Source organism: Pelmatolapia mariae, linkage group LG10_11 (assembly GCF_036321145.2).
Source record: "Pelmatolapia mariae isolate MD_Pm_ZW linkage group LG10_11, Pm_UMD_F_2, whole genome shotgun sequence".
Classification (NCBI taxonomy): domain Eukaryota; kingdom Metazoa; phylum Chordata; class Actinopteri; order Cichliformes; family Cichlidae; genus Pelmatolapia; species Pelmatolapia mariae.
Genome location: NC_086236.1, coordinates 25,254,169 through 25,281,380, shown reverse-complemented (window position 1 = coordinate 25,281,380; position 27,212 = coordinate 25,254,169). Strand labels below are relative to the sequence as shown.

The 27,212-nt window shown below is 38.5% G+C and overlaps 1 protein-coding gene across 2 annotated transcripts; it reads left to right on the top strand.

Moving 5' to 3' along the window:
• Positions 1 to 1,152: 1,152 nt before the first annotated feature.
• kcnip1b (Kv channel interacting protein 1 b) lies at positions 1,153 to 25,524 on the top strand. Of its 2 annotated transcripts, XM_063487643.1 has the most exons (9): positions 1,153 to 1,548; positions 1,954 to 2,183; positions 19,203 to 19,327; positions 20,700 to 20,769; positions 20,852 to 20,922; positions 21,024 to 21,131; positions 21,221 to 21,325; positions 23,121 to 23,183; positions 23,954 to 25,524. In XM_063487643.1, the coding sequence occupies exons 2-9, from the start codon at positions 2,096 to 2,098 to the stop codon at positions 23,999 to 24,001; spliced, it is 678 nt and encodes a 225-aa protein (XP_063343713.1). In that variant the 5' UTR covers positions 1,153 to 1,548; positions 1,954 to 2,095; the 3' UTR covers positions 24,002 to 25,524. The 2 variants fall into 2 exon arrangements, with proteins under 2 accessions (XP_063343713.1, XP_063343714.1); XM_063487644.1 differs by lacking the exons at positions 1,153 to 1,548; positions 1,954 to 2,183 and adding an exon at positions 13,511 to 13,867.
• Positions 25,525 to 27,212: the final 1,688 nt, after the last annotated feature.

The following is a 27,212-nucleotide window of genomic DNA, read 5'->3' as shown; positions in this document are numbered from 1 at the left end:
CCCATGGGACCAAAACAGAATTGTGCGAACAACCACCTCAAGTCACGAAAGCTATGGTCTTCCTACTTAAGCTTCCTTTATTTTATTTATTTATTTATTTTCTTTATTGTAATCTATTGATGATGACATTTAGGATGAAGATAGTATCAGACAGAGACTCACAACAATATTCCACTGACCTTGGAAGATAAATAGAATCTATAAACATTAAATAAAGACGAGACAGGATGGGGGGGAGAAACATAGACAGAGGAAGTACTGCGTCATCCTCTCCCTGAGCATTTCCCCAGGTCACTGGAGTGAGAAACATAAAGCTCTGTCTCCAAAAGCAAACTCCCAGGCTTACATAACCTGTTTTGGAGTCATTTGGAGATAGGGTAGACTACTGTGTGTTGCTTGCTTGAAAGTGAATTTGGCACAGAGCGTGGTTCTGTCTCAGCAATGATTTATTCTCAGTTCTGATAGAAGTTTGATTAAGAAAGTGACAAAAACGTGCATGTAGTCTGTGCATGTTACTCTTCATATTGGTTAATGATAAACATGATGAAGGTGATCAAGTAATAGTGTTCTGGTATAGCTGCTGTTTCATTATACATTTTAATGTCATTTCCTAATTTAGTTTTATTCCATCCATCTTTTTTACTTTGAATGTCACTTCTTGAGTCATTTGTTTCATGTGGTTGTATGGTATTTGATTTAATACATTCTGGGAAACCTTATAATACATGAATGCACAATATCATCTTCTCATCTTCCTACCTGTTTACACCAAAAAACAATGTTTAATGGGTATGACAAGGTTTATGATTATAATATTTAAACACTTTATTATGCTAAATAAAAAACATCACTTTTTTAATAATTCAAAAAGCTCAATGCAGATAACTGAATTAAATAAATCAGTTGTTTGCAAGGTCAAAATAATAGTACTTCACATACAATCAAAATTTCAGGCTTAAGTCTTGGCTTCATGAAGCACACATGTGCTTTAAAACACATTCCTGATGTTTTATTAGGAAAAGGTTACATTTTAATACACTGAGTGTAACTGCAGAGGACCAAGAGAGACAACTTTAATATAAAGCACTCTGTTATTGCAACATGGAGAGGATCTGGAAAATCCTTATGGAACCTTTTATACATTGAATTAGTGCTCCAGTTATAATCCACCGTGCTTAACCTTCATTTGTTTCTTTTGATTGATTCAGCCCATTTTTTGTATCGTGCAAATATATAGGATCAAGAAAAAGGTAAGATAAAGCACATCAACCAGACTAAGAGGAGAATGTGAGACGGGAGGAGGGAGCATCGAGGAGGCAGGGTGGGTATAGTGGTGGCTGCTGGCGCTCTCTGCAGTACAGATCTGCTGAGAGTACCAGAGCAGAGCTCCTCCACAGATCACAGCCGCAGGGTTCCCACTGCAGTTTAGAGGGAAACCTTACTCCGAAATATTATACAACAGGACAACAGTCAGAACAACTAACAGGACAGAAGGTAAAGGAAAGTGGAGGACAAGAAAAGAAGTGATGAGACAAACTGACAGAGGAGGTAAGAAGCACTGCACGAGGTTTTCTGCTCTTTCTTGGACCGACAGAACTTCCAGGGGAGCGAAGCACTTCGTGTTCTACTTTTAGAGTCCTTTTAATTATTTATCTTCTCACTTATTTTGGTCTGTGAAAAGCAACTTTGCTTTTTAAAAAGTTTAACGTAAAGGTCTGAAGCCAGAGAACAGGAAATGTTGAACATTTTCTAGTTGTTTGGCTACTGCTTGTGTATATTTGTGTGTTTTTCTTTTGAGTGTTTCTGCATGCCTTTCTGAATGAGAGAGTGGAACACGCCTGAGTGCTTTAGGTACTAATGTGTGACAGCTTGGAAGCATATTGTAAGTAAAATTCAATGTCTTGCACATAAGCTGTGGGGCAAAGGCTTAATCGTATCCCTTTTCTTCACAAGGAGCCGCTTGAAGGACCTCATGATGTCACATGAAGCAGATTCGTTTTTGTGATAAGAATCACGGGCAACATTAAAGAAGTTCAAACATTCCTTGAGATATATTGAAGAAAGTCTACCCATCTGCCACTGCATCTACCTCGGGATGGCTGGCTGTACCAGCCGCTGCAGACAGGGGGTGCTCAAATTAATCCAGTCCCTGCAGAGATTGGTCTCAGGAACCCTCACAAAAGGTACTTTGTACTGATGCACTCACATATTCTGAGCCTCTTGAGTGTTAGCTAACTTAGATACAGTGAGGTCTTATGGGTACTCCTGTGTATGCATGTGAATTCAGTTCAGTTCCTTTTTCTTTATGTGGCAGCACATCACAAGATTTACTATTGTCTTTGAACAGTTAGGCCAAACTTTACTTGATATAGAAAAATAATTATTCCCTGTCACCAAGCACTTGGCAAAAAGTGGATGGATGTTGGACATTTTCCACCGCCACTCTCTCTCGCCCCCTACAAAGCAATGCTTTGATCAGCTTAATGTTGTCTTCCTGCAGTTGATCTAAAATAATTTGCTAGTAAGTGTCCCTATTTTCTGATATCCTGTTTGTTGTACTTTATATCAGTGACAGATTTCAGCTGCGTTCTAATAGCACTCAGTTTTACTTTAATTAAAGAAGCTCAAAGATTCCTTGAGATATATTGAAGAAAGCCTACCCATCTGCCGCTGCCTCTACCTTTCTCAAGCATAATTTATACTTCTGTGTTAAACTTAACGTAGAGCCTTTAACATAGCTTATAAAGGCGACAGATACTGTTGCCGCGGTGGGCCCCATTTGCACTGCAATTTCACCACCAAAACATCAGCTGGCGATGGTGTTGATCCATTCTCTCCAGTCAATTTCAGAAATGGTGGCAGAAGAAGAATTATCCAGAAATGAGCGGGACAAAGTGACAGTACAGATCACATTGCAGGTATAGTCGATGCAATATGTAGCGACATTCCTGAGGAGGGGCACATCAGCTTACAGAGTAGGTTACGCTGTAGGTTATGGTGCAGGGTTTCAGAAAGGATTATGGTTATAGCATACCTACGAAACAGAACCCAGGAAATAGCTTGCTTCAGACTCATTCGTACTACTGGAAATACTTCATGTGGGTTGTGAAGAAGCCGCCCAAATAGACTGCTCAGGAGACAGCACAACTCGGACGACGCTGTGTGTAGCCCACAGATCAGTTGTTTGTGACACTGTCCCCTGGTGACAGAAAACAGCTACAGCATGTAGCTGACAGTCTGCAATTCTTTCCCGTAGAATCTGCAAAACCCTAAGACCAACACAAAGCCATGTTTGAGCCATTTGGCTAAGCCTGGTGGGGTTTTTTTTTTGTTTGTTTTGTTGCATACAACCACAGGTTTCCCAAATCTTTCACACTGCATAGCTAAATACCTACCCAAATGTGCTGCCATAGTCCTAACGAGGTTCAGGCCTGCAGTGCGTATGTGAAAGTGGTTGTAGGCTCAAGTGTTGGAATAAGAAGGCCTATAGGAGAAAAGAAGAGCAGTGAGAAACAACAAGCAATCAATACTGGGCAGGTTGGTGAGGCCAGTAGCTGCAGATCCAAAACTTACAGCCAAGATGCCAGAGATACTTGCAGAAAGGTACTAAGAGAAAATGTGGTAGAGAGAAAACACAGAATTGAAATGCAATGATGGCATAAATGCACACCGAGTGAAAAACAGGAAAAGAAAGGGGTGCTTGTTAGTCCACGCCTAGCAGCAGAAATCTGTCAAATTATGATCCCATCATTCATTCCACTGAAAGTTCATATTAAGACTGTAATAGGATTGTTTTTGTGACATAGATTTAATTTGAATTCCACCATTGAGCCATTGTGTGGTCTATTTAGCAAGAGGCACATGTTCTGTCACTGTGTCTTTAAAAATTACAGAGCTTTTGCTTTGCTACAGTTGCAGGAAACAGTTTACGAATCCCTTGTACTTTTTTTTGTTTAAATTTCTGTGTTAATATGACCTAAGCATAAAAGCTGTAAAAGCCGACTGTGTACAAGTGGAGGAAAATTAAGACCATTATAAACCACCACAGGAGAGGTTAATTAACATATACCAATCCAAGATAATGATTCAATTTCACCATTGATGGAATCGTGTTAATACGAATTGTACAATTTCACACTTTCAACTGTGGAAAACTGTAAATATTTCATTTGGACATATCTGTATACTTTTAATTTTCATCTACATCTAGTAAGCTTCGCTATAGAGACTCACAGAAAAACACAAGTAAAAAAAACGCCAGGAAAATCTCCTTCTTGTATGACATGCATGCTTTGAGTGGCTTTGAGTTCAATGATGTGGTCATTTAACTCTCATCTGCACATAGCTCACAGGCAGAGGCTGTGGTGTACTCTAAACTTCTTCTATTCATCATGCTTTAGTGCTTGTTTGCTTTTTCTGCCCCTCTCTCATCGCATAGTTAAAAAGTTACTTTTCACCTAAGCTGCAAAAATCAAACGCTGAGTCACGAAGTCAGAGTGCAGCTGCGAGTCTGTCACGACTAAAAAAAACACACACACACAGTACTGCTCTCACTTTCAGAAGAACCTGTGGTCTGATATAAATTTAAAATTCAACCTACGCACATGTATGGAGCATAAAATATTTGTGCAGGTGCAGGCAGCGCTTCATTTTAACACTCGCTGTGGGCCACAAATTCCAAAACCCCTTCTTGACTTTTCCATCTACAAGCATTTGGATACTCTTACTATGTACCTCTAAATTATTTGCAGCCATAAGCACTCTGAGAAATTGATTTTTCACAGGGCAAAGAAAGAAACTTGCAAACTGAGAAACACATCAGATACTGTCAACAAACTGACAATGACAGCATGATGCCTGAACTGTACGTTTTTACACATAAACAGCTACTATCATGCATAATGAAGGATGAATCTGTTGACACATTTCCCACAGCTTGTGTTACAAATGTAAATATGCATTTACAGGAGCAACAAGCTCAATGTTTTGCATTGAATTAAGCAGGAATCCAGCCAGGCTTAGGTTTATAATAATGAACTAACCAAAATCTTACAAAGTACTTACTCTGTTACATGTGCAGTGTTTGTCCAGTGTTTTTTCATCTGTAATGTTAAAAAAAAAGAAGAAAAAATAGTATGTGAATCCTTTGTAGCATGAACCTATGTGATATAAAATGGTGTTTTAGTCAGCCGCTGAGCTATTCTAGAAATAATCCAACCTAGTCATGGCAGTGAGTAGGCTGACTATCTAGGTCATGCAACACAATCGCATACGGTAGCTATTTGACTGAAACAATCCCAAACCTACTTTTTTATGGTTAGGAGCTAATCCTTTACCAAAGGAATGAAGGATTACAGTTTATAGCAGACTAAATGGGGAAATGGTTATCAAGATGATATCTGGTTCTCTCATTATTTGTAGACGTTAGTTATACTTTTCTTTGCATTCTTAAAGGATGCATAATTGATCAAATGTAATGTAAATTATGTTGAGCATCCACTTGCTTGATACTGTGCATCTGGACATTTGTTGCTTCTGTCCAAAATGTTCTATTGTGCTTCGCTGACCTTTACTGACTTAAAGTTAAGATGCGTGTGCATTGGGCAGCATAAGGGCCGAGTCTTCATCTGACTTCATAATTAAATGTCACAGAGTTAATTAAGAGCCACTGGTCAAAAGACATTCAAGTGGTCTAAACTGGGATTTAATAAATCTATGATTTTTATGCCACAGTGGGGTTTTTAAACCTTTGGAATTTTTACATTTATACAATGTTAGTTTCTCATTGCCATAGCTCAAAATGAACAGGCACAACTATCCATCCATGCAAAAACACAGGCAAACATAATTTTTCTTCCACTTATCCAATTCAGGGTCACAGGAGGAATGATAACAAAATGTTATTCAAAGTTTTAAACATCATTTATATTAATTTGATTTTGGTGCTTACATGGAGAGGGTTGATCTTGCAATGTGCGGTTACAGCATGAAGTGACAATGTCTTGTTTAGCTTTGAGCCCTTCCTCTGCACAGTTTAATTATAATCAGATTTCACAACAGCACTTGCTTCCAGATTGCGGCAGAGGAAGACCGCATGCTAAAGTATGCATGGATGAAGACATGAAAACATGCACATATGTTCTCATAAACATTCACACACAAGCAAGCTATTTAGACTTTTCTTAACAGCTATATGCTATGTTGTTTTTTGCATTTTTCCTTGCATACACTATAGACAGAAATGAACTGTCTTATCTTTAGTCTTATGCCTTAAGTCTTATTGAGTTCAGCAGCATGCATATTCATCCTCAGACCTTTAAACATTGCAAACCGAGTGAGGATACAGTAGTTATGATATGCCTCGGGGCTGTAGCTGACTTGCTGTTATTCCCGTTTCTAACATTACATTGTACTTTATGCTCTTTACATAGTACTTTCCTTGTAAAAAAAAATATATAGTTTCCATGTAAAGATACAAAGGAGTAGCGCTATACCTTATTACAGCAAGCTTCAGTGTTTTGACAGTTGCTCTGACCTTGCATTCACGTTAGTGCACATTTAGAAATGGCTGTCCTCCCTGTTGTTATAAAAAGAGACAGTGACCTCTCACAGCACATTTTAAAAGCAAGATGGCAGAGTGCAGCCTCAAACATTCAGCTAGAGGCAACTTTTTTGAATTTTACAGCATGTGCGAAACCAGCTAAAAAGCCTCAGACAAAGGCAGGGACTTGTGAGGTATATTTTGAGTGAGTTATATATATTTTGCTACGACGTACTGATGTTGTAGTGCAACATCCAGGGAATCTGAATGTCAAACCTAATGAGAAATCTGATGCTGTGCATTACCTGACAAAGTAAAGTAAAACCTCTTTTTAAACTGACGTGACTTTGACAGAATGACTGACAAGGAAACTGGAACAGCACACAGATTTAATTTTATTAAGGACAACTTTTAACAAATACTATTTCAAACTTTTTGTGATGTGTTGTTTAACCACAACAGACTTTAGGAAAAAATGTCTGTGTTTTTAACGTTGAATGTATTTAAAAGAATTTCAGAATTAAAACAATATCATTTCTAAAATACCACAAGACCACTCCCAAATCTGAATGGTAAAAAAAATAGATTCAACACTACCCTATCAATCTGCATGAAAATATATATCCTCTATTTCAAGATACAAAATTGTGGCAAAGTTGCTTAAAGCAGGTGTCTGAAATGTCCCTGCTGTTTTTGGAAACAAGCAAAGTTTTGTACCTACGAAACAATCTCCTTTAGATTGCTTGGAAGAATTAAAACTTCCATCCTTTGCTCATGATCCTTCTCTATCACGTTTCCTGAAATTCAGTTAGTGTGTAGATATAGGCTGTAGGTGGGTTTGTGGTTGCTTGTCTTTTTTTTAAGATGGAATAGACTCCACCCATTCCACAGCCCTAGGTAGGAGCTGACATGGATGGATAGATGGAAGGATGGATGGATCATTTGCAACCAGCTTCTTCCCTGTAAGCATGTTTTCAATGAGGTCTGTTGTTGTAATTGTTTGCCAACACTCACACAATAAACTACAGAGTTTATAGTTTACTATAGCCACAGCTTACTATGGACCTAGCAAACTATACCCATAAAATTAAATTTGCCATTGTATTCAAACTCATGCAGTAAAGATTATCTTTATCACAACTTCAGCATCTACTTTTAAAATTTAGTTCACATCATGCAATCATGCAAATTGACAATCATCTTTGTTTAGATATGGGAAACGAGACACAACTGGGGAAGCACATAAAAAATGCATGGTTCAACAAACACAATAGATTTATACTGTCTTTTGTGTAGACCCAGGTCCTGAAAACAGGAAGAGTGCAGGTAAAGACAGAAACCTTTCCTACCCGACCTCATGCTGCACCTGTCTCTCACTATTACAAGTCACATATGTCCTCTAAGAGCATAACCTTGCAGCAGTGTTTCTGTCACCACACACTGCATTCAAATCTATAGCTCAAGCTCTTCTAACGTAGCATCTATTTTGTTCAAAACCCGCATAAGAGTTATCTGGCATTAAGCTCCAGTTTTATAACCGTTTTCCTTAAAAAAAAATCTTTCTCCTCTGATTCTTTCCCTTTTTTGTGGCTGTAGAATCAGTGGATTGGAGCTGACAGTGTGTGTCTCTGCTTTTAATTTTTTACATCACCTCACTACATACTTTTATGTAACCGTCTTCTTCTAGATTTATTTTTATCTCTTGCTCTTTCCTCCTCTGTGGGTTTGTACGTGTTTCGCCCCACCATTACTCCTGTCCAGCCACATTGTTTTACTACTTGGTATTTATATACAGAATCTCCTATGGTTAGATGGCTATTCGATCCAGCGAACAGTAGGTTATGTTTGCTCAGTCACACTTCTGTGGAATTCATGTTTCATGTTCATATTTAGTAGTTCCCTGAGGATTTTTGCATATGGTGCATTAAATCAGGAGCAAAACTTGTTTTGAATGGCGACATGAGCTGCTGCTTGCATCAGGAACTGTTACGCTCTGCTGCCATCTGTCGTTTAACAAGTAACACCACAGCATTAGAAACTTGAGCTCACGTGTTAGAGTTCTCTGCTGAGAAAACTTAACCCTCTAATGCACTTTGTATCATATCTCATACATGAGTTTCTGAGACCTCTATCTCATCAACATGATCAATACTTGCCATAAATTCAAAACGTTATGGACAAAAATTCTTTTTTTGTCTAAAATTAACATTGTTGTTAACAAAAAGTTGCCAAAAATCTCCAATGTATCAAATGTGCTATAATTTATAATAAATATATAATAATTTCACACAACATGATATAGCAATATGATTTTTGTGGATTTTGTTATGGGGTTATTAAACATGTTAGTTCCCAAAAATCAGAATTTTCTAGCTATTTTTGGGGGGTTTTGTCTTGCAGGGTTAAAAAGACTTTGTAAGAACATTCACACTAAATTTGTGACTGTCTGTTTTTAAGATGCTTGATGAATTTTCGGTTTTTTTTATTATTATTATCTAGTCTCTTGAAATAAAGCATCATTTTGCACTCACAGATAACTTAATACACATTTCAAAGTGGCAAAAAGGGGAGCTGTGGGTACTTTGTTTCATCATTCTCAATTGCTTGCCTAAAGATTCAAAAGCCAACAAATACAGGTAAATCAAAAAGATGTGATGGAAGCCAAAGCAGCTTCATTAATGGTGAATGCATAATAATAACCACAATTAATAAAAATGCATTCAAATTTAGTACATATGATAAATAGTCTTCATCAATAATAATTGTATCATGTATTTTAGTTTTTTTTAGTTACAATCTGATCTTTGTTATCACATCTGAAAACAAACAATAACAATTACATCTAGATGACACTGGCATGCTTAACATTTTATTCACTATACTGTGAATTTGTTAACAATTTTCAAATGTTACTGAGATTTGTTATATAGCATTCATTACAGATAAGTGACTCCAGTCTCAGTGTTTGGATTACAATTAGCATCATTTTGTCAGAGATACACACAAAGTGTCCTTTAGCAGTGAGGTTGAGCCACAGCTTTCTAATAAGACATGGTCTTCAGGCTTGGTTTTTCTTAAAACTTTAAAAGTTAAAGCTTAAATTTGTATTCTTATATTACTAAATAGTTATTACAATAAAAACAAGCTTTAATCATCAGTCAAACCTTGAAAATGATACCATCCAATTAATCTTTATATGATGCATTAAACCAGTGATTCCCAAGGTGTAAGCTGATGGCATCTGGTGGGCCATGAAGGTACTGCAGGTGTACAGGTCCATCCATCCATTTAATTTTACTTTACAACAAATGCATTTCTAAATCTTAATTTTTATAAGAGACTTATATTTTGAAGATAGGATTTAATTTTAAAAGTATCTCCTTTTAAACATTTGTATTATTCTATAAAAAAATAAATAAATAAACATACTTACTTTGACATCGTATGAGATGGCTTCCTGAGATTATTCTATTAAAACGTTCCTTATGGAATCCTAAAGAATCATTGTAATTCAGCTTATTATATTAATAATGGCATTAATAATAAGTAGTATGTAGTTGTATTAACAGTAAAATATATATTACCCATTTATGTTTAGTTTATTTGGTTTTGTATTTCATAAGAAACAAAAGTAATTAATATACACAAATTTACTTGGACATTTAGGGACAGTGAAAAGCACCACAAACTCCAGGAATGTCCCCCTTTTTTCCGGAAAGCTGCTACTAGTTTCAAAAGCTGTTGTGTAATAATTCCCATCTCAGTAGTAGCTCTAAAAAGGACACAACTGAATGTCAGGTTAAAGAAAGAAGCTGAGACAAAATAATTTAAAGATGCAAGTTCTTGCATAGTCAGACTAGAAAGCCATATGAGGTCTGAAACTGCTGTCTCAGCCCACTGGAGGGAAAGTGATTCCCATCCAATCATCATTTGGTTCACTTGATTTACATGGCAATTGCAGGACTTTTTAAGGTTGAAATAACTGTTAGAGGATGTAGTAAGAGGAGTTTAATGATAATGATGAGCTGCCTTTAATGCGTGCATGAGCATGCATTCATACAGAATACCAAAAGCAGAGGGAGCAATGAAACACTTTGGGAAATAAAAGGACACATGGCAGTGAAAAGACCAGTCTTTCATGTGCACTATCATTATTTGCATTCAAATTACAGGATTTTTTGTGAATGTGTTATTTTAACTAGCCACCCAGCACACAATGCACCAAATCCCTACAGCATGTCTGATAGTTGATGAATCCTCAAGAGGTCTGGCCCATGTTGGGCTGCAATGTGTGTATGCTGTGTGGCAGTCAAGGGCAGAGCCCCTGGCAGGTCAAACCCCAGCTGTTGAAAGTGGTTGTTGGGGCATGGAACATCACCTCACTGTAGGGTAAGGAGCTTGAACTCTTGCAGTTGAAAGGTACTGGCTAGATATAGTGGGATGCAACTCAATGCCCAGGTTAGTTCTGGATGTCAGGCTGGACTCTATTCCCATCTTAGAGACCAGATGCAGGGGTGTGTATACTTATCTCTTGGTTTTGCTGCCTGTATGTTGGGTTTTTCATAAGGGAACCGTGTAATTTTCCAAAAGCATAAAGGGGACCAGGAGCAACTAAATCTAAACACACAGTATAGGCAGTGCACAAATGTGCCTCGTGCTTTGCTCAGGGCATACTGGCATATGAAAGAAAGAGCAAACTGTTGTGTCAGCTGTGTTTCAGAACCAAAGATAACACCTTTCTCATCTCACATTTTTATTAAAAAAACACTAACCAAAGTAGAAATGGAAAACAAAATTACTGATAAAATCATAAATAATGGCTGATTAGTGTACAAGGTCCAAGTGTGTCCTTCCCACTGTTTGTAGAAGGGGTTGTATGTGAATTAGAGAAAAGATCCTGAAGAGATTATGAAGCCAGACTGCAATGCAGTGTCCTTGAATGTCTGTCATAGTGCAGGGTGATATGGTGCACTAAGACTGTTCCAGATGGCAAACATCTGTCACAGGGATTACACTGGGTTACTTAGTAATCGGAATACTTCATTTCCCATCGCAAGTGTGTGAGTGTGACTGTCTGTATGTCAGGCAGGTTATTTTTGGTGAAGATTATAAACGAGTTAGAAACATCTGTGACACAGTTTACGAATTCTTTATGCTTCCTGATTTATCCAAGAAGAAAAAATAACGACTACTGCATTGAAGAAGGCAGAGAAATCATTACATGAAAGTCACTATACAGAGTGACTATATTTGAATGGATGAAACTGGAATGCAAGAAAAATGTAGAACAGACACCTCATATAAAACATGGCATTATCCACCATGATGGTACTTAATGTTTTGCAGAATCCCTCTTGTTCAGCTCTCACCATCTTGGCTTTCTTGATTTCAGACATCAAGTAAGCAGTAGATCTTGTTAACCCCCAGCCCCATTCACTATACAGTTGCTTATCTTATTGACTATATAGTGATGATCATCTATTTTACTCAAAATTAGATCACAGTTTACAAAACACACATCACTGTGTATTCTCTAAAAGCTGGGGTTACTAATCTGGTTACTGGGGTTGTAAAGTAAGCAGTAGGGTCATTTTCTCTTTGACCAAAATAGCTGCCCCTTTCTAACCTTAAGAAAAATGTGCCTTAAATTTGCTTCACTTTTCAGATCCAGAGGCTACATCCATCAAACTTCAGATAATATCTAAGTTGAGAGAAGTTTAAATTATTTTAGAATTATGCATGACTTCATGTTTAATTATTTAGTCCATGTTAAGTTCTTTTTCTCAGCACTACCCAGGGAATCACAGGTCAGCATAGGCCATACATGCTCTGACACACACAGAATGTGAACTGCACAGCTGATCTAGTGTCAGGCTCCAGAGTTTTGGTGTTTAGGTTGTAAATAATAATCTGTACTCTCATACAGTGTGGACTTGTTCATCATCGTCATTATTATTATCATTTTTGCTCATGGATCTTGTTTTTACTACTCAGCACAGAACATATAGATGTCAACTTTCAAGAAACAAGAAAGCCGAAACAGCGCTTAAAAAAAATGGCTCTCCATGAATTTTTTAAAGTGTGAGAGGGTTTTCTGAACCTCGCATGCACAAACACACACACACACACACACACACACACACACACACACACATACACACACACACACACACACAAAGAAGGAGCGAGACAGAGGCAATAAATTTTTTGGTCGGCCGCCAGTAGAATATTTGATTGGATGGGATACCATTCACATTCTTTCTGTGTTCTTCTCAATGTTTTTACAAGCAGCTTACAAAGACGGAGCTAACTGCCCTTCAAGTAGCTTCCATAAACTTAGACCATTTGAATTCTCCTGCAGAAATCCACAGTGAAATCTAAATTTTATGTTTTAGGCATTAGCTATTTTTTGTTGCTTGTGTTGTTTGTGCTGCAATCCAGCAACCCTGCCTTATTTTCTGAGTTTGGAGGAAAACAAGCATCACTCACCCCCACAGCTTTCCATCCCACGTTACACACAGTCCACTCTACGAAAATTCGTTGGCACCATTTAATACAAATGTTCTTGTTTGTAGCACATTTGATTTGTTTTTTTTTTCTAAAAATATTTCTTCAAAATCTCACAATTAACTTTAATTCTTTCTAGATAGAGAAAAAGATGTGCTCCTTTATCCTGTGGTGAGTTAACATAGGCATGCACAAATGCCATCCCAAGTGTGCAGTCTTACATATAGCTACATCCTCATTATGGTACACACTTCAGGGAGCAAATTGCTCATTTGGAGTAGTAACCACTGGGTTGAGAAAATACACGTGTCTGCTTTAAATGAATGTTCTTCACCTGCCCCCCGTTCACATGTCAGTAAGCGTTATTAGTGACTACACCACTCTACAATACCACAAGGGCATGAGGAGGCAGGGAGCTCGAAAGAGTGGGGGGGTAAAGGCTGACAGATGAGTAGAGTGAGGCACAGAACAGAGGGAGTGGCGCAAAGAGGCAGGAGCAGCTTGTGCGTGTGAGTGTGTGTGTTTGGAGACAGGGATCAGAAATTCAAGAGAGTCAGCTCAAAGAGGAGAAGCGTCCCCCCGGTGCCAGATCTGGACCCAGTGAAAGGACTTGACAGGGGCAAAAAAAAAATAAATCCTGTAAGGTACAGAGCCGTGGAGGGAGGCAGCGACGGGACGACAGGTTGACAAAATCGTGAAGTAAATAGAGGGACTATTACTCTCTGGGTTGTTTTGGCCAGCCTGGTTTCCACGGTGACAACATGGGTGCAGTGGTGGGCACTTTGACCATGCAAACCAAACAGAGGAGACCATCTAGAGGTACGTCAATGTTAGTCACAAAGAGAAGAGATGGAGACGAGACAAAAAGAGCAACAGAAAGCTAGACCAAACTGACAGTAACACTAAGATCGTAGTGTTTGTACACCAGCTGCCAATCATGATATGTGTTTGTTTTAGTTATTTTCTTTGCTTATCCAATGCAAAGAGACTTTATGCTTTCACCCTGTTTTTGCCAAGTGATTCAATTAATTGAACTATGAAGTTAAAGGGAAAAAAATAAGTGGATAATGAATCATGGAAATGTTACATAGGTTTAATGAAAAGCCAGTAGTGCTGATTCTGTTTTCTCAAACAGAAATCTACAATGTTTACTTCTAGAAGTGGCAGCAGTATTGTGGAGGGTGAAGCATCTCTCACTCACGTTCAGTGACGAGGTACAGCACTTGTGCGGAGATAATGATTTAGAGACAACAGGATGGCAGTAAGATGTCCTTGAAAATAACAGAGCAAAATCACTGCTCTGTCTCTGTAATTATGCCTGTGTGTGTTTGGTGCATGCCCATCGAACGCGCCAGTGAGTGAGCAAAACAGAAACACAGAGGGAGCGGGGTTTTGGGCATTTGAATTAACACGCAGCTCACATATCATACCTCTCCCTGGCCTTATGCTTGAAAAGCCTGTTGTCATGGAGACTGGGTTGTAGGGGCATAAAGGGAGAGTGTGAGCGCATACTCCACCAGGGTGAATGATGAATTTATGGCAGCGCGAGATCGAGATTAGAAACATGAAACGGCAGCAAAATAATGACTTTTTAAAAAGACATTGATGAAATGCCCCACGGTACGAGGGTAATGCTTTAAATGCAGATAAGATGAAACCGTTTGTCTGTGTTTTGATAAGAGCCTTTAAATAACCTTTCAGCAAAGCAGGTCATCTAGGGATTGTTTTTAGCTCGAAGTAAGTGGTCTGTTAAAAAACGCGTTGTGGTGCCAGCTGTGAGGAGGTATGTAAAATAGAACAGATAAAGTCTGATCCTGTAGGGGATAAACAGGTACCACAGCCACACAAGAAATGAGACTCAGAGGTAAGCTACAAGTAGGATACAAAATATAGCTTTATCTAGCAATACTGCTCATCACTGAGTATGCGTAAATGCTATATATATACAAAATCATATAACTTCTTTTAAGAGGAAGAGGGCTTGTTGTTTTTATCTCTCTAATGCCCTAATATAACTCGTATATATTTGACCAGTATAGCCAATCTGTGCTATACCTGGTTTGTCTTGAAAAAGGTCCTGTATAAACTTTCAACAAAACTTTGAAACACGCAGAGAAATTGCTGTTGCAAATCAAGAAAAACCTTCAGGTCAAAATGTGTTCTTAGAATTGGGGGGGCTTGTCCACACAACACGGTAGGGGAAACAGTTCTCCTCACTCTTCCTGCAGCATTCAGCACTTCCAAAGCCCACTCAGCTTTTGTACAAAGCAAAACCAAACAGCCTGCTGTGGGTTTTGTGAGGAATCACGTAGGGGACTATGATTTTGACCTGGCACAGTGACTTCTTCAACTTTTGTCCTCATGGCTACAGACACCAGAAGGCTGCTGGATTAAAGAAACCAGATATAATCTCATAAGTAGCAGGCTTTAGATAAACTGGTAGGATGATTATATTTGGAACAAGGCTAGCCGTTTCCACCTGTTTGGGCGGTCGGCTGCTTGCGTGAATTAAAGAGGACGAAAGAAGAACAAAGGGAAGAAGAAAGCAAGATCATGCCAAAGTCAAAGCATGCAGAACTGTATATATTAAATGGCTGCCTTGATCTTGGTGTTTCCAAAACCAGATGTGATGAGAAGGAGGCAGATGAGGGACACTGCACACTCATATGGTAGTAACTTCCTAATCAAAATATAACATCAGCCTATAGGACATACTTTACAAGATGATGTGATAGATCATGTTAGATTCAACTATGACTTGAAACTAGTGATTGAGACCATAAAGTTATCAGGAAAACCAAGAGCCATTTTCCCATAGACTTCTACATGACCTTCATTTTCAATAGTGCTGCAGTGTTTGCCACTGACTGCGTAACAAAGCTCGTACATGCACTTTCAATTATCAGCACCAGTTCAGCGTCTCACACCTACTTCCATTATATGCTAATGAGTGATCACATGCAGAGCAGTTGTTGCACCATTTATAACAAGACTCACTGCAAAAGTCTGCAGCATTTCTTTGCCTGAGTCTTACTCTAGCAATCAAATCATTCTGTTATATGATATGATATATTCAACAGGTTTTTGAAACCCTCAGGCAACATATTCTTTTGCTGACTGTGCTTCTGAGCCCAGTTCAGCTCTCGTTTCTTCTCGATGTTATTCTGTGCTTTCCCATTTTGCCCTTTGCTGTTCTCCTTCTTGTCTCTTGTTTTTCTTCACGCTCTGCCACCTCTTCCTTCCTCTCCTCCCAGTCCTCATTGTCTCAGCTTTCTCTAATCAACACCTCTGCCTTTTCATCACCCTCATTCCATTTCATCTGTTTCTAATCACACTGTCACATTAACAGGAAAGAGAAATCGGCCCACAGGAAAGATTAGTCCACATAGGTGGAGTCTTAACAGCACCTTTGTCTTTCTGTTTTCATGTAACCGAGAGACTTTTAGTCACAGGGAAAATATATGTACAAATTGTGTTTGACACCTTTAAAAAAAATCAGTTCATCCAGTATACCCACCACTGCTCACATTTATTATGGCTATCTATCTCCATGACAACATGAGTCAGTGGTTTGGAACTGGAGCTCAGAGGAAGATGGAAGGGAGATTGAGAGAAAGTAACGCATTATATGTTTGCATGGTAATGGACACCATGCTATCTCACCACTGACAAATAGGCCATGTAAAAGTGACAGATTGGGGTAAGAGGCAACATGTGTGTCTCTAGTGAACAGTTTATTGCTATAGTTTCCCAAGCATGTGGAAAATCTCATTGAAATGACTACTCCCTTACAGTTTTTATAGCTGTGTCAACCATCCTGTCCAGATGTAAACAGTATTTAAACCTTTAGTGCATGGTTTTACTAAATGAAACACAGGAGAAAATACAGGAGAATAAAGTTAGCATCACAATATTAAAAAGAAAGCTGGCATGCTTATACAAGTGCAACTAGCTGGCTAAAATGTTAGATTTAGCTTTAACAAAGGACTTTTTTAGCACCTTGTATCTACATAGCTATTAGAAAATTAATGTTAGCTATCTATTAGAAATACTAAACAGCGTAACAGATGGGTGTACCTTCGGGGACATCCATTTTTAAGCCTTGAGATGAGCATTTTTGGTCTCACCATCTTGTTGTTTGAAACTGGAAGTGACAAGCAAGGGATGGGTCTCACTGTGAAAGTGCACACTGATTGGCCAACAGCTTTTCAATCTTCCTCTACCAATGAACATACCATGAATAATTCTCCTTTCTGACACTAGAGAATAAAAAAGATAAAAACTAAATAAAAAACTTTTAGCTAACAACAGTAGCAAGCTACTGTTGTTAGCTAAAGAACTTACATGCATAGTAATGTTACAGCTTTCTGAAAGTTTGTTACCTCATTTTGCAGAAATGTAGTGGACTAAAACTGACATCCATCCATCTTTTCATTTATTTAATTCAGGGTCGTGAGGGAGCTTGGAGCCTATCCTAGCCGTCCAAGGGCAAAAGGCAGGGTGCACCATGGTCAGGTTCTCAGTCTGTCACCGAACTAACACAGACAGAAAGACAATAATTCTCACTAATACCTATGGGAAATTTAGAAGCACCAATTAACCTGACCCCACTAACTGGATGTCTTTGGATTGTGGGAGAAGCCAGAGAGTACCCAGAGAGAACCCACACAAACAAAGAGATAAAATGCAATCAGCACACAGAAGGGCCCTGGTGGATTTGAACCAGAATCTTTTTCCTATGAGGCAACAGCACTAACTAACACATTGCATATCCAACTACTAACCAGGCCTGACCCTGCTTAGCTTATGGTATGGACATAAGCATTCAGTATATGACTGTTAGGATCCCACAGTTTCACTACATTTCCTAGTCACAGGAGTTTCCTAGGAGTTTATTTCTCTTGAAAGTCGCAGTTTTTCAGTTTAGAAATTCATAAAAACCTATTCTGGGTTCTGTAATCAGTCTGTAGTCCATTTCACACAGAACGTTTAAGTAAGTTTTCTATTTTTCACTAGCAAACAGAATTGACAAGGATCGTCTCTCCCACTCAAAAGTCAATGAAGAGCCGGTAATTGCTTTCCCCCCTGGTGTAGGTGGGACTTAAATGAAGATTGCACCTGTTACGACTTACTGTTAGAGAATGTGGCTGCAGGCAGTTCTATAGCTGTGCCTCTTCTCCTGTTTCCTGTATAAAATTTAAATCACAATGGCCTCTGGCATAATGATGTATGCTACTTGATACAGTTTCATTGTTGAGGATTAATCCTGACACCACTCATGAATGGGCTGAAATGAATGAGTCATCACTACCATCCAAAAAAAGAGAAGAAGAACAATGTAGTCATGTTAATCTCCTTTTCTTCGTGTCTAATCATCTGAACTGAGTCTGAATCCATTAGGAAGCTTATTTGTTCTCACATGTGTGTTTTTCAAGTTAATAACATAGGTGATTGAGAAATTCTGGGAATTGATAGTGTGCTTTGTCCACACTTTTGTGTCAAAACAATTCATTCAAGGACATATCATCTAATAATACCTGCAGTCTCAACAATGCATTTCAAGCCACAGACCACCCTTTGTAAACAGGCCATCTCTATACCTCACACAAAGCGTCGGACTTCAGATTTAATTTCTTCACCGGGGCCCACAACAGCCACTGGGTGTTTTCTTCTGGATATTTGTCCATGTCTGTAAAGCCGCTGCCGGATGTTGGGATGTCAACATTGCCCTGTAGTGTGAGATAGTCACTGTGACAAACACTTGCCCACAGCAGCATCTCTTCAGATCATTAACCACCATCCATCTCCACAGGACTGGGCACTGAGCACCATGTTGCCATTAATAAAATGCTTCAGCTCCTAAGGGGAAAACTAATTTGTCAAGTAGATGAAGTTCTCCTCAAATCCTTCCTTTGTTCTCTCTTTTTCCCTCATCCTCCCTTATTTTTCTTCTGCTTCACTCCCAGAAGCACTTTTTTATTCTCTTTGATCCCACAACATTCGTTGCCGACTTAACATTTTCAAGCTTCGCTGAGTCATCTCTTTCCTGTATTTAATAGCCATCATATTTCTAAGTCCTGAGTGGGACATACTGTTAAACAGACAGTGTGTAAACTGTTTTTTTAAACTGCCTCTCTCTTACCCTTCCCTGTAGATAAAACAGATGATGAGCTTGAGATGACGATGGTGTGCCACAGACCAGAAGGACTTGAGCAACTTGAAGCCCAAACAAACTTCACCAAACAGGAACTGCAGATCCTCTATCGTGGTTTTAAAAATGTAAGCACACACCAGATATTGTTATTTTAAAAAATGCAGTCATACTAAAATACACTATATTGCCAAAACTCTGTTCTATTCTATTCTAAGTATTCTTACACCTCTCTAAATCACTGAGGCATTGAAGTGTTCCAATCACTTCCATGGCCACAGGTGTATAGCATCAAGCACATAGGCATGCAGATGGCTTCTAAAAATACTTGTGAAAGAATGGGTTGCTCTCAGGAGCTCTGGTACTGTGCAAAAAGTCCAGTTGTGAAATTTCCTCACTACTAAATATTCCACAGTTAACTGCTAGTGGTACTATGACAAAATGGAAGAGATTGGGAATGACAGCAACTCATTAAGTGGTAAGCTGCATAAAATTAGAGAGTGGGGTCAGCGAGGCTGAGGTGCATATTGAGCAGAGGTCGCCAACTTTCTGTGGATTTAACTGCCCATGTGCTTCATGTGGCCTTTGCTCAAGAATAGCGCACAAAGCGCCTCATGTTCTTTGGACTGAGAAATCATGCTTCTCCAATCCAATGGATAATACTGGGTTTGGCAGTTGCCAGGAGAGCAGTACTTGTCTGACTGCATTGTGCCAGGTGTAAAGTTTGCGCGGGGGGGTTCAGGAATGGGGCTCATCCTTTTTGTTTCAGTGAAAAAAACTCAGTCTTGTGGGAACAGTTTGGGGATGACCTTTTCTGTTTCAACATGACGCGCACCAGTGCACAAAGCAAAGTCCATAAAGACAAGACTGAGCAAGTTTGTTGTAGAAGAACTTGACTGGTCTGTATCTCAACCTAATCTCAACCTGCCAGAACACCTTTGGGATGAATTAGAGCAGGGGTGCCCAATCCCAGTCCTCGAGAGCTACTGTCCTGCAGCTTTTAGATGCATCCCTACTCCAACACAGCTGAATCAAATGGTTTGATTGCCTCTTCAGCATGCCATCAAGTTTGGCAAATGCCTGATAACAAGCCATTCATTTGATTCAGGTGTGTCGGAACAAGGATCCATCTAAAAGCTGCAGGACAGTAGCTCTCGAGGACTGGGATTGGGCACCCCTGAATTAGAGCAAAGAATTCAAGCCAGGCCTCCTCATCCAACATCAGTGTCTGACCTCACAAATGCACTTCTGGAAAGAATTGTCAAACCTTCCCATAAACACACTCTTAAGTCTTTTTGAAAACCCTTCTAGAAGAGTTTAAGTTGCTATTGCTACATAATATTAAATGCCATGGATTAAAAATGAGATGTCAATTATGTTCATATGCATGTGGAGGCAGACAAGTGAATACTTTTGGCAATATAGTATATGTGTGCATCACAGAATCAGACAAGCAAATTTTCATTGAGTAGAATAACTGTAGAGTCATTTCTCCCACAGGAATGTCCAAGTGGAGTTGTGAATGAGGAGACATTTAAACACATTTATGCACAGTTCTTTCCTCATGGAGGTAAAGTACACAGTTTTTTAGTCTTTTTTATTGCACTATGAAGCTTTTCTTTTTTTACACTTTTCTTCTGTGTGTGTTACAGATGCAAGCATGTATGCGCATTATCTGTTCAACGCCTTCGACACTGCAAACAATGGTTCCATAAAGTTTAAGGTACAAAAAATGGACAAAATGTTAGTTATTTCTTTAATTTTCTGCTCTTTTTTTTTTTTTTTAATTTATGCTTTCCCTCTTCCCTGATCTATTTTGGACAGGATTTTGTAATGGGACTATCTATTCTGCTGAGGGGAACACTAAGGGAAAAGCTGGAGTGGACGTTTCACCTGTATGACATCAACAGAGATGGATACATAAACCGAGAGGTGAGACTGTGTTGTTACAGTTTTAACTGGATTTTATTTGTTATCTCAAATCTTTGTCTAAGCATGACACGAATTTCCTGTTCTTGCAGGAAATGACTGAGATTGTGAGGGCCATATATGACATGATGGGCAAGTACACCTACCCTGCACTGAAGGGAGACGTTCCACAGCAGCATGTGGATGCCTTTTTTCAGGTTCATTTCAAATTCAAATTCAAATTTTATTTGTCACACACACAACCATACACAGTATGACGTGTGGTGAAATGCTTATTGCTGTGCAATGCCCAACCATAAAATGACAGTAAGAATTGACAGTAAGATTTACAGATTTACAGATTACCACAAAATTTACAGATTTTAACTTAGAAATTTACAGTAAAAGAATATGTAAATAATAATTTAGGAAAGAAATTATGAATAAAAAGAAATTATAAATTATAAGAAGTGTACAAATAAACAGAGTGTGTGCGGTGATGCGATGTGTGTGAGAGAGTCCAGTCCTACACCTGGTTCAAGGCCAGAATAGCCTGGGGGAAGAAGCTCCTCCTCATTGTCTCTCATTTGGTCTTAAGGGAGCGGAAGCGCTTCCTAGACCTCAACAGTCAGAAGAGTCCATTGTTGGGATGGGAGAGTTCCATCATAATCTTCCTTTAGTCTTGCACTGCTTGGTGTAGATGGACAGCAGGTCAGGAAGCTCTGATCGAATGATGCATTCAGTCGAGCACACCACTCTTTGCAGATCTTATCTGTCCTGTTTGGTGCTGTTCCCAAACCAGGTGCAGATATTTCCTGTCAGGACGCTCTCGTTGGTGCAGGAGTAGAAGTTCTTAAGCACTTTCATTTCAAATACAGTGCGATACTAGCACCGTGACATCACTCGTGGAACATTTTACAGCCTCGATTTTAGATCTATAGTTACTGGCACCATCACTTGTTTAAATCCAGAAGTCAGCATACGTGAAAAGTTTATGAGCAAGCATGGTCAGAAAGGTGCATCCATGTACTGTACAGGTACAATACATGGATCTGTCCAGTACATGGACAGATCTGACAGAAGTTGCACAGGTAGTCAAACTACTTCATGATAGCACATCAATACATGCCATTTCCAGAAGGTTTGCTGTCTCATCAAAGTCTCAAGAGGATGTACAAGATTCCAAGAGATCTGATGTATTTTCATTTTTTCTTTTCTTTTTCTTTCTTTTTCAGTTTTTCTTTTCTTTCTCTTTTTTTTTTTTTTTTTTTTTTTTGAGCAGTGTAGACTCATCAAAACTAGATTACAGACATCTTGGGCAGGCTTTACCACACAACAAGCCATACTATTTGTTTAAATTGGAGTTAATATGGAGTTTTTTTAACACTTTCAACTTAACTACATTTTTCAGTCTCGGAAGGTTTGTAACGTGAGGGTTCACTAGATGGTTTGGAATCTCTCTGAATAATTAGGAACAGCAAGATGGAGATGGATAACCTTTTTAGCAGCCTCTTTACTCTCAGCACACAGCAACAACAACCAACACTTCCTGTGTGCCGCCCTCATGAATACTTCACTGGCCTCTCAGAAGCCAGGAAATCTTATACTCAGATCAAAACAGGGAAAACAACTAGGTAGATATAACACATACTTATTACTGCTTTGAACATGCATGTGTAAACATTCAAATGTGTAAACATGTAAATATCAAAACACGTAACCACCAAATAGCTACATAACTTGCTCTATAACCCTTGTAAACACCTCTTTGTATATCAAATTAGATTTTAATTTACTTCTACACTTTACAGGTTTATAAACCCTAGTGTTTACACATTATGAAAGGAAAGCAGACTTTTAATGTCTCTTGTCATAACCCCATAACTTCCCAAGAAACCTTTGTTAGTTTATAGCAGCTTTGTAGTCATTATTAGGTTGTTTCATTCGGGTTAGGATGCAAGGCAATGCCACCAGAACAGAATCAACAAAATAAAAATAACTGTTTCTCTACAGAAAATGGATAAGAACAAAGATGGTGTGGTGACTTTGGAGGAGTTCATTGTAGCCTGCCAAGAGGTCAGTATTCTTCTTCTTCATGTGTTTTTGTCAAATGAATTATATTTTAAAGAATTAAAATATAATATGCATAAAAAAAAGCAACTAGTTTCTTACTTAAGCTTGTTATTCTAGTCGTGAAACCACCACTACACCTGACTCAAACAGCCTCTCCTCCACACAGTCCTCATTCATAAAGTGGTCTACGAACCCTAACATTATGGCTAACAGGTGGATTTTCCCATTTCAGTGCAGCTAGCTAACAATTAAAAGCCACTTACTGTTTGAAAGACAGAGAGTGAATGTGAACACTATATCCTCTGTTATTTAAACATAAAACTAAAGTGACTCTTTTAGATTGCTTTTTAGATTTTGTTTCTTTGTTTCATTGAGTTATTGGTTCTTTGAGTAGTTAGACTTACATTAAATTATATTAGCTATCAGCAGCAACCAACTAACGCAGTGACATCATGTTATGTACTGGTGCAAGATGGCACTATACATGTTATAAAAACTTTTAACACTTTTTTTTTAATCCAGATTCACAGACATTGTTAAATCTGGCCCATTTTTAGAAAAGGACTCAGTGGTGTATATTAGCCTGAATACATACAGTGTTAATAGTGTAAATAGTGTAAAGTGTAAATAGGCCTACATAATTTCACCATTACTTGATTTTTTTTATGTCAAAAGTCAAGCATAAGAAAAACCACAATCCATCAGATGATTTCATTTCACAGACACAGGTATTCAAAATAATTCCATACACCATTTGTCTTATTTCTCAACAGGATGAAACTATGATGAGATCCATGCAGCTGTTTGAAAACGTGATGTAGAACAAGCGGAGAGGGTGGAGACAACCACATGGAAAAATAAGAGGGCTGAATGTGAGTGCGTGTGTGTGGATGCATATGTGCAGTACATCCAGTCTCTCCTCCTCTTCCTCCTGTTTTATCCAGCTGTGGTCAGGATATAGGCTGAATGCCCCACAATGACTTGTATGAAGGGACTGGACTGGGATGCTTTTTAGCGCTCCTGACGAGTTTCGACACACAACACAAAGTGACTGATGTGACAGACATGGATTTTACCACATTCGTCTCTGTTCTGTCATGAAGACATGAAGATTGGCCTGTTAAAGATAAAGCTGCTCATCCATTATGAGGCTGCTCCTGACCAGCGAAGGGCAATGTGCTCAAGAAGCTGAACGTTTTATTTTCTTTTTTGCCAAGAAACAGTTGGGGTTTGTTTATTTTTTTGCTTTTTTTTTTAGTTGTTTTTTTTGCCAAAGTATGATTGCATGCTTGTTTTATTTCCAAATTTCTGACAGATTTGACCATAAGTAAATCTATACTTGTGTCTCATCCATCTTGCGGTTGACAGATATGAGATATTGCAAACGTTGTACGTTGGTTTCACTGATGCGGTGACCCTTGTAAATTTGTGCTGACCTGGATGTCGCTTGTGTGCTGAGTCTGTGTTATGCTCGTCCGTCCAAAACTTACAGTACAAGTCAAATAATTTTAAAGCAGCACATTTCCTGGGTCTTACGTGGTGTGTGTGTGCTTATCTTTTCTTTTCTTTTTTTAGTGAAAAAGAAACCAATTCATTCTTTTTTCATTTTTTCATCTGCTGCTTTTCTGCTTGTGGTCAAATTGGTGTATTGTCAAAAATGTTTTTTAAAAAAAGATTGAAAAACGAACAGGAATACATTTTAGACATAATTATGAAATGCCCGCAAATCAAAGATGTTGAAGAAGAGGCTTATTAGATGTTCATTTGCACAGATGACAAGTAATCGAGATGTGACTCTCAGATGGAGACAGCGATGCCACAGAAGAAGTTTTGTCCAAAAGACATCACTGTGTCAGAAAAAGCGAGATTTTGCTGCTGGTCCATTCCAGCAAAGAACTGAGAAAGCTTCTGATAATCTTGCAGGGAAAACCGCTGAATGTCAGCTTTGGAATGTGATATGACACTGAGGACAGCTCCATTTGTAATAATGAACATTTGGCACTGTGTCCTCCATTCAAAAGAGGACAATGATGTCACACTGATGTACATGGTACACAGAAAATAGGGTTTTTTCTGCAGCAGTAGCCCGCTGAAGGTTTCCTGTGACTTGTGGTATGTTTAAATGCGCCACCATAATAGAAAACTCGCAAGACTATCGTAGTTTAGGCACTAAAATATTCATTGCTGTTCTTTTTTGCAGTCATTAGAGAGGCTCTTTTGCTGCACCGTGCGACCGTGTGACATCGCAGCCTCAGGTCTTGGAGATCTTATTTTGGAATCAGATTATTAAATCTCACCAATAGGTTCATTCTAAGCCATATGAATAAATGTGTCCATTCTTAAATTTGAGTGGTGTGCTACTTTATACTGGTGTGCCTATATTTTTGTATGCTATTAAAAAAATGTAATGATCATTAGAGCAGAAACCTAAATAGATGAGTGAAGAACACAAAAACACAGGGCAGGCTCTAAGGAGTCACTGAAAAATTTAATGAGTATCAAAACTGTGTGAATCATATGCCATGACATTTGCAGGTCCTCAGACTTGAACCTGTTTTGGTCATGTTAAGTTAATTAGCTTTTTTTTCCTCTTCTTACCCATCTATATTCATTTAGCTCAACTATTCAAACTGGGGGAAAAAATCCGGAAAAAAGATTTTTGATGAAGAAATTGCCCATCTATCAACTATTTGCTGCTAACTTCTTGGCATTTATATTATGAGTACAGTTCTGCGCAAAATTTGAATTCTTAATCTTTCTTCATGGTGATCAGATTCTTACAGTACTTTTCTGCATTCCTAATTTCATCAATTTTGACAAGATCCCAACATTGAGCCCAAAACATGGCAAAGCCGTCACCATGTTTTACATATGGCTGTAGAGAGTCACTGTTGGGTCTCCACACGTGAAATTTCAGGTTTGTATCAATCACTCCATAAGACCTGTTGCCACTGATTTTCAGTCCAGTTCTTCTGTAACTTGGCACACCTGAGACTGCTATCCCTGTTTCACTTCCCTGAGAGTGATGAAGCATCAACAAACAGCAGTTAGATCAACTAAAGGGTTAGATGCATCGCTCAGGTCCTGTGTCAGGCCTTTGTTGGATTTCTTTTTCTACTTTTTACTTTCAAATAGTGTCGATGTGCAGGAGATTATTTTTTTAGACCTGCCACTTCTTTTGTCCTTCACTTTATGTCTTTAAGGACACACTGCACACCATACCACAATATGCCAAGTTTTTGGCTAATAGCTCTTTAGGGATTACCTTGTGATGCAAAAATATTGTTTTATGCCTATCAAACTGTGTTATCTTTGGTATTTCTCATAGATTGACCCAAAAAAGGGAAACAAGTGATGTGATTGGGCTACTAGTAAAGTGTTTAAAGAGGCAATTTAAAATTGGTTTTTTAAATTGGTTCAAGATTCATCCTTTGAGTTATGCGTCCTAACTCAATCATTCTTGAATGACTGATAGATCAGTGTCGAGTGGCTTAACAAATAAAAAATTACTTTTTAATACTTTATTATTGTAGGGTCTTTCCATTATAGTATAAAACACCTTGTTGTTGCTGCAATTTGGCATTATAAAAATAAAATTGAAAACAAGTCAATGTCCAGAATGAAACTTCTCCAGAAGAAGATAACAAGAAAAAGGTCACATGCACAGTCTCATCCCTTCTGGCTAGAATACAAGAAAGGCTGGCTACTTGGAAGTAAACTATAAAGAAATAAGGAAGGGCTCAAGAATTTTTCACATTGCTGACACCTACAGACAGATTTTCAGCTACAGAAGAACATAATAGGTTTGATGCGATTGTAAAATTAAATGTTTATGTAAAGAAAACATCTTAAATGACTGTAGTATGCATGGGGAAAGAAATGAAGGACTATAATGATGGGCCGTATCTCAAAATGACCGTAATTCCTAACAGTCAATGCGCGTTTGCACTTTTCCAATACAAACCATGGAGCTAGCTTTAAGACGCTCTGTCCAGCGGTCCTGTAGGTGGCAGTGTGGGCTGATTTTTTCAC

Excerpts from the sequence above, each read along its gene's own strand:
- kcnip1b (XM_063487643.1), top strand. The coding sequence starts at position 2,096 with ATGGCTGGCTGTACCAGCCGCTGCAGACAGGGGGTGCTCAAATTAATC. Across the intron at positions 2,184-19,202 it reads CTCAGGAACCCTCACAAAAG|ATAAAACAGATGATGAGCTT; the intron begins GTACTTTGTACT and ends CCTTCCCTGTAG. Across the intron at positions 20,923-21,023 it reads ATGGTTCCATAAAGTTTAAG|GATTTTGTAATGGGACTATC; the intron begins GTACAAAAAATG and ends TATTTTGGACAG.